The sequence below is a fragment of the Cheilinus undulatus genome, linkage group 1 (assembly GCF_018320785.1).
Source record: "Cheilinus undulatus linkage group 1, ASM1832078v1, whole genome shotgun sequence".
In the NCBI taxonomy this organism is placed as follows: Eukaryota; Metazoa; Chordata; class Actinopteri; order Labriformes; family Labridae; genus Cheilinus; species Cheilinus undulatus.
In genome coordinates, this window is record NC_054865.1 from 8,502,240 (window position 1) to 8,519,625 (window position 17,386).

At 39.4% G+C, this 17,386-nt stretch overlaps 1 protein-coding gene across 1 annotated transcript in view; it reads left to right on the top strand.

The window, feature by feature from the left end:
• Positions 1-17,386, top strand: part of mmp15b (matrix metallopeptidase 15b) — a 78,759-nt gene that overhangs the window by 50,941 nt on the left and 10,432 nt on the right. Inside the window, exons 7-9 of the mRNA XM_041784492.1 lie at positions 7,209-7,347; positions 13,452-13,602; positions 16,058-16,176. Coding sequence (XP_041640426.1) covers positions 7,209-7,347; positions 13,452-13,602; positions 16,058-16,176 — 409 coding nt within the window. The remainder of the gene's footprint in view (positions 1-7,208; positions 7,348-13,451; positions 13,603-16,057; positions 16,177-17,386) is intronic.

Here is a 17,386-nt window from a genome sequence, read left to right on the forward strand (position 1 = left end):
CGGCCTGTTTTCAATCAGGTCCTTGTGGATTATAAACCACCAGGGCTGGTGTGTTTTTATGAGCGTGACCACTGTTACAGGGCAGGGTGTGGTCAGGTGTTTTCCTTAAAGAGCCTCTAGACCCACACAAAACATTCACAAGGGCTGAAACAGCAGTGAGTGATTAGATGGGGTTTTACCTTTAAAAGATGGAAAGCTGTGTGCCAGTGCTGGTCATTTAAGGGTTGGCTGCAGCTGCTGTCTGCTGGGATTTATTATTTATATAGTGTTTAATGTCCACTGATATTATGCAACTCACTCCTGAGGTCATTTGTTATTTTTCTAAGTGTTTTAGCCTGTCGCGGATGTAATGCTTTCAAGAAATGTATGCATCCATCGTTTAAGCTGGAAAACAAACAGGACTTAATGTTCCTCTGTGTGTTGTCTCCTCTTGAGGATTTGTTTATTTGAGATCTATACATAGTTCAGTCACCCAGAGATAAATAATGATGTGTTTCAGCAGGAGAGGTCAGAGGAGGTGTCCAGTGTTGGCAGCTTTAAACACCAAGGAGGTTTACAGATTACACACAGAGCGAGACAGAGAACACCCAGGCTTGAATCTGATATACAACAGTGTCACATTATTACTACCCACATCTTCATCCAATCCAAGTAGACGTTTCAACTCAGTGTTCACATTGAGGGTGGAGCAGATGTTTCTGTAAAGCTGGCTTTTGTCTTTGCATTATTACTGTCATAATGTGGAATATGACCGAGCTAGTCCCTTCAGACTCCAGCAGTCTCTGAATATCTCCTATCTTTGACTGTGAGTGACTCTGACAGTGACCAGCAGTTATCAGACTTGGCGTACAGCTGCCTGGACATGTGTTGCACATGGTCAGACAGCTAAATATGTGCTCTTGGGTTTCATCTCAGCAAGCAATGTCTGAGTTCTTAAGTTTCACAGACAGTTAGGAAGCTGGTTTGAATAACATGAATCACTGTCCTAAATTAACTTTTAGTTACCCATTAAGGGTAATCAGCCCAGTACAAATGAAGTACAACTACAGCTAAATAATTACTAAATGAAGTTAACTAACTTCTTTGCATTCCATGGCAATACATTGTGGAGATGGTACATGATTTTTAAAAATTGAAAGAGTTGAGGCGTTGGTAGCCTAGTGGTTGTGTCCGTTCACCCCTTGCATAGAGGCTGGTGTCCTTGATATTGGCAGCCAGGGTTCAAACATGGCCTCTGGCTCCATCCCACATGTCATTCCCCACTTTATCCCTCTCCTGCTTCCTTAACTTCACATTCCAGATAGAATGTTTCATATATCCATTGCAGGGAATACATTTCACATCCATCGGGGAAATAGTCAGTGTCTAGGAGGGGTTTAGGAAGGGTAAAACCTTTAAAAAACCCTTTGGACATTCTGTTTTTCCACATTCATTAAGGGCCAATCAGAGCATGAAAACATATGGCATAGTAGACATCTGCAGCCCGCCCCAGGGAGTAAACAACATAAACATGAGCTCAACAGGCAGCTGCTATCGATGTTAATTATCAGTGGAGCCAGTTGGTGAGTCAAACTCATGCTGCAGCTAATCAGGAGAAGAGAAAAAAAAAAACATTTCTTCTACCAGGAAAAGCTTTCAGTGTGCTTCTTTGCCCCCCTTTTTCATAAAGAAAGCTTTTTGCCACCACATTTAAGCTAATGGTTTCACTGGTTGCCATCATTTGCCAGCCAGCTGTGCAGTTAAACAAGGCTCATATCTACCGCCTCATTCTCCTCAAATGATGCTGATAGGTCTGTGCATTCTCAGATGGGGCACAAATGTTTTAGACTGAAGCTGTGCAAGATGGGTCCACCTGATGACAAATCCAGCCAGACTACATGCTTTGCAAGATAACCATTTCCTACCCACAGTCCTATCTACAGTAAAGGTATAGGAGCCTCAAAAATGAAAAATAAAATGAAAATCTGATCTGTATCATTTTCTATACTGCTTACCCCATTTGGGGCACTGTGGGGCTGGACCCTATCCCAGCTGTTAGTGGGTGAGAGGCAGGGTACATCCTAGACTGGTTTCCAGTCATCACAGGGCTTACATATAGGACAAACAGCCAAGGCACACTCACACCTACGGCCACTTTACACTCTGTCTGCACAAACATGCATCTTTGGTGGTGGGAGGCAGCCAGAGTTCTTTGGGAGAACCCACACATGCGCAGGGAGAACATGCAAACTCAGCATAGAAGGCCCTGACAGGGAAGCGAACCAGGCAACAACGCTAACCCCTTGCAGCCTCTTAAAAATATATTTAGATTTCTGAATATATATGATTTGTATTCGGGGCCACCATCTTGAAGCTGTTTGCTAACTGAAACTAAATAATAAGAAAAACTTCCATAGTGCATTCAGAAAGTACTCACTTTTTCAATTTTGATGTTTCAACCTGATGCTACAAATTTTTGAATTTGTTTTATTCTCTAATTAATCAACACTCAGTACCCCATCATATCAATTGCAAAATGCATACTCCAAGCAGGTTTTCATGTGTTTGGCACTGAGGAGAAGCTTCCATCTAGCCACTCTGCCATAAAGCCCAGAGCAGAGGGCTGCAGAGGTGGTTGTCCTCCAGGAACTTTGTCTCGTCTTTACACAGGTTCTTTGTCACATCTCTTACTAAGGCCCTTCTCCTCTGATTGCTCATTTTGGCTGGGCAACCAGCTCTTAGAAGAGTCCTGGTTGTGACAGTTTCCTCAGTTTGAGAATTATGGAGGCTACTGTGCTCTTGGAAAAGCTTCAGAGCAGCAGAAATGTTTTTGTTTTTTTTTTCACCTTCCCCAGATCTGTGCCTTGCAACAGTCCTGTATCTGAACTCTGCATACAGTTCCTTTGACCTCATGGCTTGCTCTGATATGCACTGTCAGCCTCGAGGCCTTCTAAAGAGAGGTGTTTGCCTCTCCAAATTATGTCCAGTCAATTTAATTTACCACAGGTGGACTCCAGTCTTGGTGTAGAAACATCTCAGCAATGATCCCCAGAAATGGGAGGAATCTGAGCTACATTTCAAGTGTTGTTGCAAAGGGTCTGAATACTTACATCAAACTGATATTTCAGTGTTTTATTTTTAAACACATTTGCAAAAAAGATTCAAAATTTCTGTTTTTACTTTGTCATGATGGGGTACTGAGTACAGAAAGAGACTAAGGTGAAGGTATTTTCAGCCCATTTGCCTTCTTGTGTGTATTTTAGTAAATCACATTGTCGGTTGTTTGTCTTAAAAATAATATGATCATGTAAAATGTGCTGACTTTCAGAAAGATTGAATTTGACAAGTTATACCAACTTTTTAGATGCTTTTTCTCAGACTTTTTATCAGCTAGAATCTACTGTTAATGGTTTGCATGTTTATTTTTCTGTTAGTGCTTGTTCTTGGATTAATATATGACTGTGCTGTTAGGATTAACATTTTCCTCATGGTAATTTGCAAGAGTTTCTGTTCTGTAGCTGTTATTAGTCAGACATTGTTATTCTCTGCTGTTACCCTGCAGAGGCAGAATAACTTTATATACTTAATGTGTGGGAGCAATCTGTCACATCAGTCCCACTCTCTGCTCTCCACAGAGGCGTTTCCATTAAAAGAAGAAAGAATCTGTCAATCCCGTCTTTGATTTACTTCACAGCAGCAGTGTTGGTCTAAAAGACAACCAGCAGAGCGGCTTTCAATATGAAACTCCCACTCTGACATCTGCTGAGGACTAATATGGTCAGCTCCGTCTAATTCTGGTCTATGCAAGAGAAGAGAGCATACAGTCTGTTCAGTTTTATTCTGAGGCTGTTTCTCTTAACTCACTCCGACCTAACACTCCAGTCTGTACCGTGCTGCGCCGTCCTGTCTGCCAGAGTGTCCTGTGTGAAGGACGAACCTAGGCATGCCTGCCAAAAAGAAGTAGCACTGAGCATTTTACCGTCACGCTATCCAAAACGAGGCAGGGCTACAGACTCCACTTATGAATGAGTCGGGTATAAATCTGTCTGCTGCATTTACACTTGTTATGAATGTTCGCACAGAGAAATGTGTTTGTGTACTCAGATTACAGTGCACTGCTAATGATTCTCTTGTTTCATCACACTGACTTGACAATTAAATCAAAAAGTTCTTTATTGAAGCAGTAGTGTTGCAGAAAGAGTGCAGTAAGGGGATGTGATAAAGCCACCAGAGCAGAGAAATGGCTATTATTAGCCTGCTGGTGTTCCACTGTTGTAGGTTTATTGTACGTTCTGGTCTAGTTATCCTGCAGAGCTCACTTTGTTTGACATAATGACCTACAAGAATTATGACAGAGCTGTGTGAACCCAAAGTGAACTAAAGTTAGAGTAAGATGACTTATGGAAGGGGAAACTTGCTTTTTCTGTCCCTTTATACTTAAATTGTGATTTTACAGTTCTTCACCATTGGACTGCTTCATAAATGTCAAACAGAATATGTAATGTGAATTCTTCATGCTTTTTTTCAACCAGGGATTTATTTGCAAACTCTAAATATCTGACAGGAATTCAAGAAGACAGGGGAACAATAAAGTATTCTTAGGGTACCTGCAGATCATTGAAAGTCTTGAAAAGTTTTAAATTTGACATTAAAAATTTAAGGCCTTAAAACGTCTTAGATTTTAGAAGGCACATTGACTAAGACATGTCTTTATCCAATCTACCTTTTATAGCCAACTTTATGTGATTTTAGTCGTTGTTTTGTTTTGCTTAAAACGGTTTCCTTGAAAAGCCTTAAATTGTCTTGAATTGCGCATGTGAAATGTAAGGCCATAACCACTCTTAAAAAAGTTGGATTTTCACCAGTGAGAGGTCTTACAGTGTCTTTTAGAAAGCACTGTCACTATAAAGTCCAGTCCTTATTTTTTAGCTAACCATGCCTGATTTTAATCAGGGCTGTAGATAAAACCCCAATGTGTCCTACTTTAATTTTCAAATTGCAAAGGGTACAATATTTCTTTAATCTGAAATGTGTTTAAAAATACCCACTCAATACATTTCTGAGGCAAAGACATTTTTGCATGATGCTCTACACATCACGCAAACTTTCAGTGTCAATTTTTCTATAATAATTTGCAAAAAAATCCCTATTTTCCTTGTTGCTCAGCCTTAGTTTAATCTAAGGCTTAGACATTCTCTGTCTTTGTGTTCATACTCTCTCCCTCAGGCCTGCATTTCTTCCCTTCTTTGTAGAATTATGAGCCAGGAAATCCTCCATGAATTGATATTTAGCTCCATGGCTTTCAGAGAAATTAGTGATCTCACATGAACAAATCTGCATTTAAGCACGTTGTTTATAACTCTGATGTATTGTGAAATGTGTCACTACATGCAGTATAGAGCAATTAATAAATACAGCATACCAATATTTGAACAGTAAAACAAGACAGTTTCTGAAAACCTATAAAACTAGTCACTGATGCAGGCAGAGAGATTGAGACAGGAAAAATTAACATGCTACTGTCAGAACTTCTGAGGTTTAGAAACATTTTAAGTGTATCAACTTAGAAATATTGCATTTATAGTAGGGATGCATGATATTATCAGTCTGGTATAGGCATTGGCAGATATCAAAATTTCTGTCGATATTTACATCCGATGTTTTGCCTGTGCATTTTAGCATGCATCGACTGTAAATTTTGCCCATATATACCTTTAAGTTAGTGGAGTTTTAGGCTGAAGCAACAGACCTATGTCAGTTGAGATCCTTTTTTGATTTATCCTCATTCTTTAAATTTTAAAGTGTTTTTTAGGGACTAGAGTTTGTTTCCTTGGTCATCCTCAAACCTTAAAGTGTGTCCAAAAGGACTGACATTTCTTGTTCGAAAAGCATATTTAAATATCAGTATCCATATCAGTGTCGGCTAAAATTAATCTGTGAATATCAGGATATCATGTATCTGCAAAAATCCAGTATCTTGCATCCCTAAATAAAAGTATTTGTGTCCAACATAAACAAGCTCGTCTCCTTATTTCAGTGAAACCAGTAGATCATACTATTTCATATTTTTCTTTATGTAAAGTTAGCTTTAAATAATCTTTATGTTTAGGTGTTAGAGCAATAAACAGACATCTCTCATGTGATTTGTGTTTTGTATTACACTACTCAGTTTTAAAATGAGCATGTGGAAAAATACCAAATTCAACCTATCTAGAATATGAGCTTTTTAAAGGAACTAGTGTTTTTTTCTGGGGTTTTTTTTTTAACTTCATTTTGTGTTTCTCACTGAATTTCCTCCACATATAATTTTGTAAATATTCTCTAGAATTCAGGGAATTCAGTGTTGGATGTTTAAGATTTCCTAGGAGACGACTGCAGACCCCTCTCTTACTTTATATGACTCACTGTGACTAAATAAACTATGTACTGTTGTCAAACACTGGTCCAGTTCTCAAACCTCTTGGCTACCAAGTTGCCTACTTAGAAATTCATGCAGCCCACTCTTATTTTAACAGGTCCTCCCTGACAAAACATTATTCTGCTTTTTAAAAATTAAACTGTTTGGAATCAGTTGCAGTACACCTGCAAAAATGTGTTATGATAAATATCAACAATATATAGATAGAACAGAGGCATTACATAAATGAGTAAGAATCATCATGGGCATCTATAGCCAAAAAAGGTTCTTTGCTCTGAACCATCTGACATTTCATAAACACTAGATTAAATCAATGAGTACATCCCTGGTTTGGTGTACCAAGAAATCTTGTGTGCTTTTCGTTACTGACTGTTTGCCGTGCAAAAAATGTGTTACTCCAAAACTGTGTTAATATAGTCCAGCTATTTTTATATCTTGATGCAATATTTTTGTCCCTCTTTACATGCTGGTGCAATAATTGATTCATTATTAATTCCTTCCTATCTGTACTGTGTGCATAATAGCTCTTATTGACCTACAGTATATCAAGGAAATGGAAGCTTATTAATGCACAGTGTGCACAGTGTGCTGTGTGCTGCTATCCTCTTTGCTGCTGTAACACTGCAGATTTCGCCATCGTGGGATAAAAAAAGGTTATCTTATCTTAATTTTCCATACCTCAGGCCTTAAAAAGGTCTTTAAAAGTCTTGATTTCTTAGAGTGTGTAGAAACCCTGATTCTCAAGGCATTGTTAAACCAGCAATAAGACATGACTTACACTTAAACACACTTTTTTATTTTGTCCTGTCAGGGTCGCTGGTTCTGGCGTGTGCGTAAGAACAGGGTCCTGGATAACTACCCCATGCCCATCAGTCACTTCTGGAGGGGTCTGCCTGGAGACATCGACGCTGCGTATGAGAGACACGACGGCCGGTTTGTCTTCTTTAAAGGTAAGCAGCACACTCAGGCTTATGTGGTAAAAGTGTGATCGCTTGCCAACTCACCTCTCAGATAAGAAGACTTCCTGACTCAGTTTAGAGAAATTTGGAACTAAGAAGACATGCTGAAGGATCAGTCCTGTGTTGTGAAACATGAGCCATATTTTAACATAGTTTGAGGTTTGTAAAGTTTTGGAATTTCAGCGGTAGACTGCATGAACTTGAAGCAGTAAAACCAGTAGTAATGGATGAGTAGTTTAATGAATGAGTGATTAGGTAAAAGTAAATGTGAAAGGTTATTGCCATCGATGGAGTCAAAGTATTTAAATTCCTCTCTGATCATCGATATGCTTGAAAACCACCAGATTTAACTTCATTTTTATTATAATCCTGAAGGAGATCTGCCGCGGGCATCAAGACACAACATAAAAACAGAAGACAACATCAGATATCTAAATACAGTCACAAATTCTACTGCTCAGGTGAGAAACAAAGATACTCCTATCACAGCGGGCCAGAGGCTGAAACAGTTCAACCACAGCACAGTACATCCTCCAAGCCTATTTCAGACCCAGCAAGACCATTTCTGAGCAATGCAGGAAACGGTTGCAGAAGTGTGAACAGAGCTGTAATCAGGCCAGCTGATGATATTCAGTTAAGTTGATCTAATGGCCAATGGCTTGTTTTTGGACATTTCAAGCAAATAAGTGTGAAATGGGATCTTGTGTCCAGTTGTCTTTTTTTACTTTCAAATTGAAACTACTCCTGTCCCCTCCATCAGCTGTGCTGTTTACATAAGCAGAATGCAAAACATCATACTCACTAATGCATGAGAAATTCAAGGCTGCAGAAGTTAATTTTGTCCCTGGGAAAAAATGTTTTCAGCTGATATTTTGCAAAACCACCATCATTAGCTTCAGCTTTATTATAATCCTGAAGGAGACTAAATCTGCAGCAAGCATAAAGACACAACATAAATACAAAAACAACATCAGAAGAATAATACAGACATAAAGAAATTCAACTGCTCTAATGACAGGAAGCCAAAGGCGTAAACAGTAAACAAAACAGTATCCTTAAAAGAAACAAAGTTCTCTAGAGCGGTAGCAGGTGATTAAATAGTAATGAATAATCAAGGTAAGAAAAGTAAATAAGAAAATATTAAACAAACAGTAAACAATCGAGGTATACAGTCTTCAACACAGATTTGTCATGCAGGAGCCTGCAGCTACAGACATTTTAAGGCAGATGATCTTTGTGTTAAAAGATATTGTGTTGGCTTTAGACTGACCTTAAGATTGTGATGTAATTGAAGGTTATTAATTTTATAAAGTAAAACAAACACTGAGCTCTGTTCTATGAACACGACGGTGCTAACTTTATTTCCACAGATCAAAACACTACTCTTGGACAAAATAGCTTACAATAACAAATGGCTCAGTGGAAAGGTTATCCACCTGTGTAAGTCACTGTATCGATTCTGTGCTTTCCTCTTACAGCTGTTCCACTCATGTTGCTGTTATTACAGTGATGGAGGCTTTTAGAACAAACTTCTTATGAAGAACAGTTGGTGGATGAGGCCCATTGTTAGTAGGCTCATCTTCTTAACTCTAGTATCACAATCAGTGTGTGCCAACAGTGCTAACAGGTCTCTCTTCAGTCAGAGTTACTGTAGCTGTTGTAAAGCAGTTGTTGCTAGTAAAGCCAGAGCAATAGTTTGTGAGCTTATACACTATAAGGACAAAAGTATTCTGCCGCCTGACCATTACACCAGATGCTCAGCATGAAAACCTACTCATGAACCTCCTGCAGCACAGTTTTTATGCATACATTAATGCCAGTGGAAGTTCAGATCTCATCAGTTATGGAATCAGCAGAGCATTGGTGACTTTAATGCACCATGCACCTTAGCAGTAATTGACTCTGTTCTGTGATTTTATGTGGTCTTCTGCTTCATGGCTGAGTTGCTGTTGTTCTGAAATGCTTCCACTATCTAATAATATCACTTAAATTTGAAGGTGGAGTATCCAGTGTGGATGAAATTTCACAAACTGTTTTATTGCAAAGGTGTCATGACATTGTATTCAAATACAGTACATGCCTTGCCTTGCCTTTAGCAGCAAAAACAGCCTCCACTTTTCTTTGAAGACTTTCCACAAGTTTTTGGAGTCAGTCAAGTTTTTCCATACCAAACTCATCAAACCATGTCTCTATAGTCTTTGCTTTGTGCACTGGGGCACAGTCATGCTGGAATAGAAAAGGACATCCTCCAAATTGTTGCCACAAAGTTGGAAGCATAGTTGTCCAAAATGTTTTGGTATGCTTGATCATTAAGATTGGCCTTCACTGGAGATGGAAACCAGTGTAAGTTTAGAACCCGCTCAGTGGTCCAAGACGTCGTCTTCTGCTTCATAGCTGAGATGCTGCTATTCCTCAACACTTCCATTTTCTTATATCGCCTAGAGTTGACTGTAGAATATCCAGAAGGGATGAAATTTCATTAACTTTCTTACTGCAAAGGTGGCATCAATTACAGTACCATGCTTGAAGTCACTGAGCTGTTCAGAAATGTTTGCAAATTGAGACTGCAAAGTTAAATACTTTTGTCCATATAGTGTACCACTTTAATTAATTAATTCTTCTTATTTTTACCAATTATATTCACATTGCACAAGTTATGAAATTTTACTGAAATAATGATGTTGGTATTAAGTATTTAAGCTCTCAAGTATGGTAGGTTTTGTCAAATGTTTTGGCTTGACTGTCCAATAAAGATTAGATATCTTTGATAATTATCTAAACACAGAATGATTTGCTTTGTCTGAAAATATGATTTTTACCTGCACTGGAACTCATACAGGTAATAGATAAAAAAAGCTAAAAGGTACAGACAGTCATGTTGGTGCTTGGTTTGAACTGACTGACATAAATCCTTCTCTCCCTCCCAACCCTGTTGCTCTTCTTAGAAAGCAATCTGTCTTTTTTCAGAAATACAATGTAGGTCTCTGGTTATTGTTGCTGCAAAAACAGGCCTTTCCCTGCTCTTAATCCTCTTCTGGTATTATTATCTGTCATTTAGAGCTTGACAAACCTCAGGCTGCAACAACAGACTCTAAAGAATAAGCCTGATTTTGATCAACCGCCGTACTAAATGCAGAGGAGTATTTGGATTCAGTTTGCCGAGAAACAACACTGTTTACTCCACTAGCTATAATATAACCACCGCTTTATCATAAACAGTCTGTTTCACATATGTGGCAGTGTTTCAGCTCATGTTTTTTGATGAGATTATGCAGGCAGTGCAGGTTTGCATCACAAGCATATGGAACAAAAGCATCTCCTCTAAAACGAATCCTGCACTGAAAACCATCCACCATCTGGTTTCTCCTTTACAGCCTTAGTATAGTCATAATGCTCAGTAATGCTCCCATAAAATAGCTCCTTTAACTTTTTCATCATCTTTAGATAAAGGTAAAGATATAGTGAACAGCACAAACCCCCCATCTCCTGTAGAAAGCAGCACTTCATAATGTATTCTACACGCAGAGCATAAATCTCTTTTAGCACAGGTCGTTATTTATACCGTGAGTCAGTGAGAGCAGCTCGTCTTTTATAACTCTGGGTAAAGTTGTTGAATGAAAAAGAAAGAATTCAGTTTTTACTGCAGCTCGACTCTGAGAGCTCCGGGGCAGCTGTGGATGATGAGGGGGATGATGTCATCCGTAAGCCTCTCAGTGTGACACTTGGCTGGCAGCCGAATGCAAAGAAAGAACAAGAGAAACTGAGAAAAGAGGAAAAAGGAAGGAAGGAAGGACTAGCTGTCCTGGGAGCACAAGGGAAAGGGGGACAAACACAACAGTGAGATGAAGAATCAGCCAATCATATCAGTGGACTTTATGTCAGAATGAAGACAGCTCTTTCTCTGTCTTGGTGGAGTTTTCAGCCCTTGTTTTCAGAGATTCCTTTGGGGCTGACTTTGCTGATTTGAAGGTAGAGAGGCATCCTAGCAAACTTTGAATGTCATATCAGTGCTAATATAGGCATTAAACAACAATATATTGTGTTGCTTGGCAGCCAAGGTCAAACTTGACGGCATCTCTTTCTCCAGGCCTGGAGACTGCTGGCAATTTTTAAGGCCCTTGGGACATTCACAGTAGATTTTTTTTACATGTTGACGGATTCATACCTTAAAGTCTCTATCAGCCAGTCCATATTGTCCTCTTCTTGATAACTAGGGTTGAGTAGTGCTGTATCAGCACTGAGTGTGAGTATCAGCCAATATAAGATGCATGATGCATGACAGATACTTATCAGTCTATTCTTGATTTAAGCTGCCATTTTCTGAATCAACTTAACAGTTCAGTTGCACTGAGAGAGTACTTTTCACTTTCAGAGTTAAAACAAAAGACCTGTTTCCTTCATGTGTTTTTCACCAATCAGAATGCAGCATGTTGAAATCAAACTTGGCAATATGTGGTTTAAATATCTCAATCGCCCTTTTGTGGGACTGAAATCACTGCTAAAGGCTAAAGATAAGGTACATTTCAAAGAAAATGAAAGTATTCAAACAATATCTTAATAAGACAAAATGTTTATTTACTTTGGTTTATCTAACAGTCCAGCCTCCACACTGTCTGCATTGACATGAGCTGGCCCTTGTACAAATGCACTTGATGACCCCTACTCTAAATTCATAAATCACAAAAGCTGTCTGCACATATTTTAATGATATGTATCATCAAGTTACAGTGACATTTATTTATTTAAGACATTTCTCTGCCTCTCTCTTTGACTCTTGCATTGCATGCAGTGTTTTTTTCACCTGCAATTTTTCACCTTTATTAATATCATTTTTTTTTTCTTTAAGGTTATTTTTTGGGCATTTTTACCTTGAGGGCATGCCTTTAGGGAAGACATGCAACCAAACATGTAGAGACCAGGGATTAATCCTGCAGCCAGTGCATAAAGGACTGTAGCCTCTGCTTATGGGCAACTGCTCTACTAACCAAGCTATCAACGGGATCATGCAATGCTGCCAGCATGTTGGCCAAGACAAGCCAAAATTGTAGAACAACGCAGTGGAGTGGTCTGATAAGGTGCCGTTGCAATATTAGAAAATTATGCCATCTGATTCCGCCATAACTCAAGAAGTTTTTCAATACAGTGTGAGTTTATTTGACTTACTTGACATCACAATTCCACTGCTGGAAAATAAAACTTCAGGGATAGACAAATCTTCAGTATAGTAACCTGAAAAGTGAAACATGCACACAGCTGTTGTATTAGCCAGAGGTCTCACAGCTGTATTTATCCCTAACAGGCCAATCTGCAATAGAAACCTTAACATTTATCCCTTTAGAGGCACAAAAGACTCACAGCAGGGAGGAGTCGAATCTTTGGATCACTGAAGTGTTCTGGTGCAGTTAAAGAAAATCGTGGAATAAGTCATGGGATTTTACATCAGAGCCGTTCACTGCAGGAACCCTGGGAAGCATTGCGTCACCACTTGTTCTCTCCAGATGCTGAGTGGAGAGCTTTCATTTCAAACGAGGAGCCAGGGGCCGGAGGTGGGTGGATGATGGGTGGATGGGTGTGTGGGGAGAGAAAGGAGGAGGGAAAGCAGATCGAAGCCAAGAGGAGAGATGTAATGTAGCCAAGAGGAACGGAGTCCCCCGTCTGACACAGTGAAAACAATAAAAGCTTCCCTTTAGCGATAAGTCTGCTGACGGATAATTACAAACTAAACCCAAACTCTGACTCAGTGATGGCTTTCTCCCCGTTGTTTTTTGATCACATGCCAGCAAATCTTTATTGTATTCACATAATTTACAAGACTTTGTGACTGCTGGTTTGGTTCTCTGATTATTCCCTGTTTTTATATCTCATTCAATCTCAATTATTGAACATATTTCATGCCAGAGTAGAAAAATGTGTGTGCACAAGCAGAATGTGTAAAGTACAGCTGTTCCTTGATGTGGACGTGGGCGTAACCAGTGACATTAACAGTACACTTTCCATGAAGGGTTTAGGGTGGGAGTGGATGGAGAATGCTCCATAAAGGATCATTAAACATTGCTCACCCCTCCTCCCTTCTCCTCTCCTGTTTGTCTTTTCAGGAAACAGATTCTGGCTTTTCAGGGAGGCTAACCTGGAGCAGGGTTATCCGTTGGAGCTGGTTGATTTTGGTCAAGATATTCCCTACGACCGAATAGATACGGCCATCTGGTGGGAGCCGTCAGGCTACACCTACCTCTTTCAAGGAGACTGGTAATGTAGCAAGGAGCTTCTTTACATCATTCCTGCAATGCACCTGTCATCAAGGGTTTCAGTACATTATCAAAGCTCAAGACAATCAAGACAGTTCCAAAAAATAATCACATATTTTGTATTATATATATTAAGTAGTGTAAAGATAAACCAATCTGAATTGGTTAATCAACATGTTGGTCAAAGATCAGAGTGCATCGGTCTGTGAAGCTTTGGTTCAGTCAAAATGTAACAGGATATTTTAATGTTAGAGATCAGTTCAGTGGGGCTCTGCACCTCGTTATTCTCGATCATTTCGCCATGCTCTGGCTCAGCATCTTTAATCTGGTGTTATGATTTGCTTTGATCCTTTACTGGTAGGGACTCGGGAGGGAGCTTACATGGACATTGCTTTTTGTATCTTATGGATAAACTCAAAGACATTTAGGCACACCTTTTTTTGCTCTGCACTAATAACAATTTAGCGTGAGAATTGGTCCCGCAGATAGCTCCTCTTTGGCAACTAATCCACTAACAAATTAGCGCTTATATGCAGACACACTTTTTTACCAGTTTTTGGAGCTCAATAATGTGCAAGAAGCAGTGCTGTTCTTTAGTGGATCTGCCCCTTAGACTGGTATGAAATGATGTTTTTCCTTTTTTCTAAAATGTATTAAGCTAAAAATTTTCTAAAAAATTACAATCTGTCTGCTTCATTCATGACGGTCCAGTCAGAGCCATTGCAAAATGAGATCATGCGCAGCTGTGGTTGAAATCTGAGCTCTACAAGCTGGTGCCGCCATGATATATGAATGGCGGAGTTTCTCAAACTCTGAGAAAAGAAGTGTCTCATAAAACTGATCAGCAGACGTGAAAAAACATCTTCCCTGCGAGGAGAAGCTTCTAATGTGGCTCTTCATTCTTGTTTTAATACAGAAATGTTTTCCAGTTCTCATTAATTTGCAGCTATACTACAGCTTCAACCATGCTTTAGCTACCACAGCAGTAGCCACTGTATACACCAACAAACCCCTGTAACAATCACATACTCAAACTCATGCCAGGAGAAGAGTTAAAATATCTTATCTGCAATAAAAACCTTTCAGTGTTCTTTTTTGCTCTTTATTTCATACAGAAACATGGTCAAGTCTGGTAAAGTTGCTGCTTTACTCGGCTACATCCAAGCTTATTGCCACACTGGTGGCAGCCGTTGCTACCATCTGTCAGTACAACTAATCCCTGCCGCCTTGTTCTCCTGAAATAATACTGATTGGTCTGAACCATTTAGGGTTCCTTACAAACATTGTGGAGTGGAGCTTTTCAGGGCCTGATGACAGACAGGCAAATCCATCTGCCTTGCAAAGTTAGCTTGGTGTTTATCTTCCCCCACTTTCTCCCCAGTATTTCTTGTCTCTTTTCAGCTGTCCTATCAGAATAACGGGAAAAAGCCCAAAAATGATCTTTAAAAAGAAAAGAAAAAAAAGTGCATGTTGGAGGTGTTCTACATGCATTCTCGAGGCATTCTATTTTAAACCCCTCAAAGGGCTTTGTTTTCAAAGCCTGGTTGAATAAACCTTAAAACAAACTTTGACGCTGTTCAGCATCAAGCCGTCATCAGTCTGACTTCCTGGTTCAAAAATGTGTCAAAGTTTGTTTTCGGGTCTGCTCAACCGTGCTGTGCAAATAAAGACATTTTGATTGTGTTTAGCGCCTTGGGATTGTTCTTGTTTTATCTGTAAAGCAAATTTATACAAATAGAAACACAATGTGCTTAACAAAATCATGCAAACACATAAATTAACAACAGAAACAATCGATAAGTTCAGAAGCACACACATTTCATTTCAAATACAAAAGAAATGACTTCCTACACCGATTTGTTACATGCTTTCTCATTACTACTAGCTTTCTACAAAGAGGCTAAAAATAAGTGGATGTCTTAATGTCAATGTAAGGTTGTATGTCTGTTCATGTTGATGTCTTGTTTTTATTTCTGTGTTTAGTCTAACCTGACACTTGGAGAAGTTTCTTATAGACTATTAGGAGTAATGTTGACATTCACAGCATGCCCCTACAGTGATAAACAATGCAAAAGAAAAGCAGCAGCTGTATTTGCACAGCTTTGTTGCAACAAGTTGGGGAAGTTGGTGAATAATACGAGCATACTGAGCAGTTTTCTCTGCTGTGTAGACATAAAGACATATCGCTGCTTGCAAGGGCGACATATTTATGAAAACACTCATAGAAAAATAATTACACCATGGGTCTTTGAATCTAATAAGCCCTCGGGGGGAGCAGAATGATGGAGTGCCTGGCTTCAGGATTTATCGTGCTCTTCCTCGAGAAGATTTAAATGTTCTGTCTGTTTGTAAACTCGGTTTTCAGCGCTGTGCTGTGTACGTCTGTATCTGTGTCTACTCGTTTTATCTTCAAACCATTTGACAAACTGTAACATCTCCTCTGTCGCTCTCTGCAGGTACTGGCGTTTCAACGAGCAGTCTCGTCTAGCTGACAGAGGTTACCCGAAACCAATCAGCATCTGGGGAACGTCAGTGCCCTCAACTCCCAAGGGGGCCTTCATCAGCGATGATGGGGGTGAGCTCAGAGAGGATGAGTGGTCTCTGTGTGTGTGTGATGCAGACAGAGACACACCTGAAACAAAGAAACAGGGTGTGGTCATGCAGTCATCATTAGAAAGAGGAGGTGGTCTGAGGGTGTGTGTGTCTTTACAAAGTGAATTTGAAGTGATTTTGTCCTTATGATCTAAACAGCAGTCAAAAGCTCTGAAGATAAAAGACAGTGGCTTTTTTCAATCGCAGGGCTGACATACAGAGATAAACATGCTCATACTCACATCTACGGCCAATGTAGAGCCACCATTAACTTAACCAGCATGTCTTTGGTGGAGGGGGGAAGCCAGAGTACAGCAGGAGAACATGAATGCAAAGAAAGGCCCTGACTGGGACGTGAACCAGGAACCTTCTTGCACACAATATTTGGTTATTTGGAGTTTTAACCCTTAGAGCTCTCTACTATTTTTTAACCATTGTGTCTTGTCCGGACTTATTGTATTAAAAAAGTTTGTAAAATGTCAACCCTGTGGTGCACAGGCAAGCTCTAAACATCCTTTTCTTCAGGGCAACCTGGGCTATAAGAGTATTTTGCTGCAGCAATGTCACTTAAATGTTAAAAAAAAAAAGTTAAGGGGGTATAAAGGCGAAAGAAGAAACTAGTCAGAAATGAAAACTCTTTACTACTTGTTTTTTTTTTTTTTTGCACAGACTTGTTCTCTCATCTCTTTGGGACTAAAGAATTTTTAAAAAAATCATAATTCTGTGACAAAAAGTTACACTTTCACAAAAAAAGTCCTTGCATTTTTGGGAATTTGAGTCATTATTTGAAGTGCAGAGACTCTGAGGGACAAATTACAGCCTCACTATGTTTATTTCTCTCTATTATACAGAAGACCAATACAATATTTAGTTTTAATGTTATTGGTTATAGGTTTTAATGTTTAAAGCTACTAGAGTCCTAACTGTGCATCATGCAAAAAAGACCTTGCTTGCATGCTAATCATACAGTGCAAATGAATGGGGAATGCTAATGCGTACTGTAACCAAAAGCTCTAGTGATTTTGAAATGCTTCAGGTCATGAGAAGAAACCATATGATTACCAAATAATTTTCAAAGTCTGTGCACATGCGCTGTTCAGCAAAGCATTACGTGACAATGGAACAGCTTTAGATTAGTTATCACAGCTCAGTCGCAATGCATTCTTGGGTACAAACAGACAACATGGCGGGTG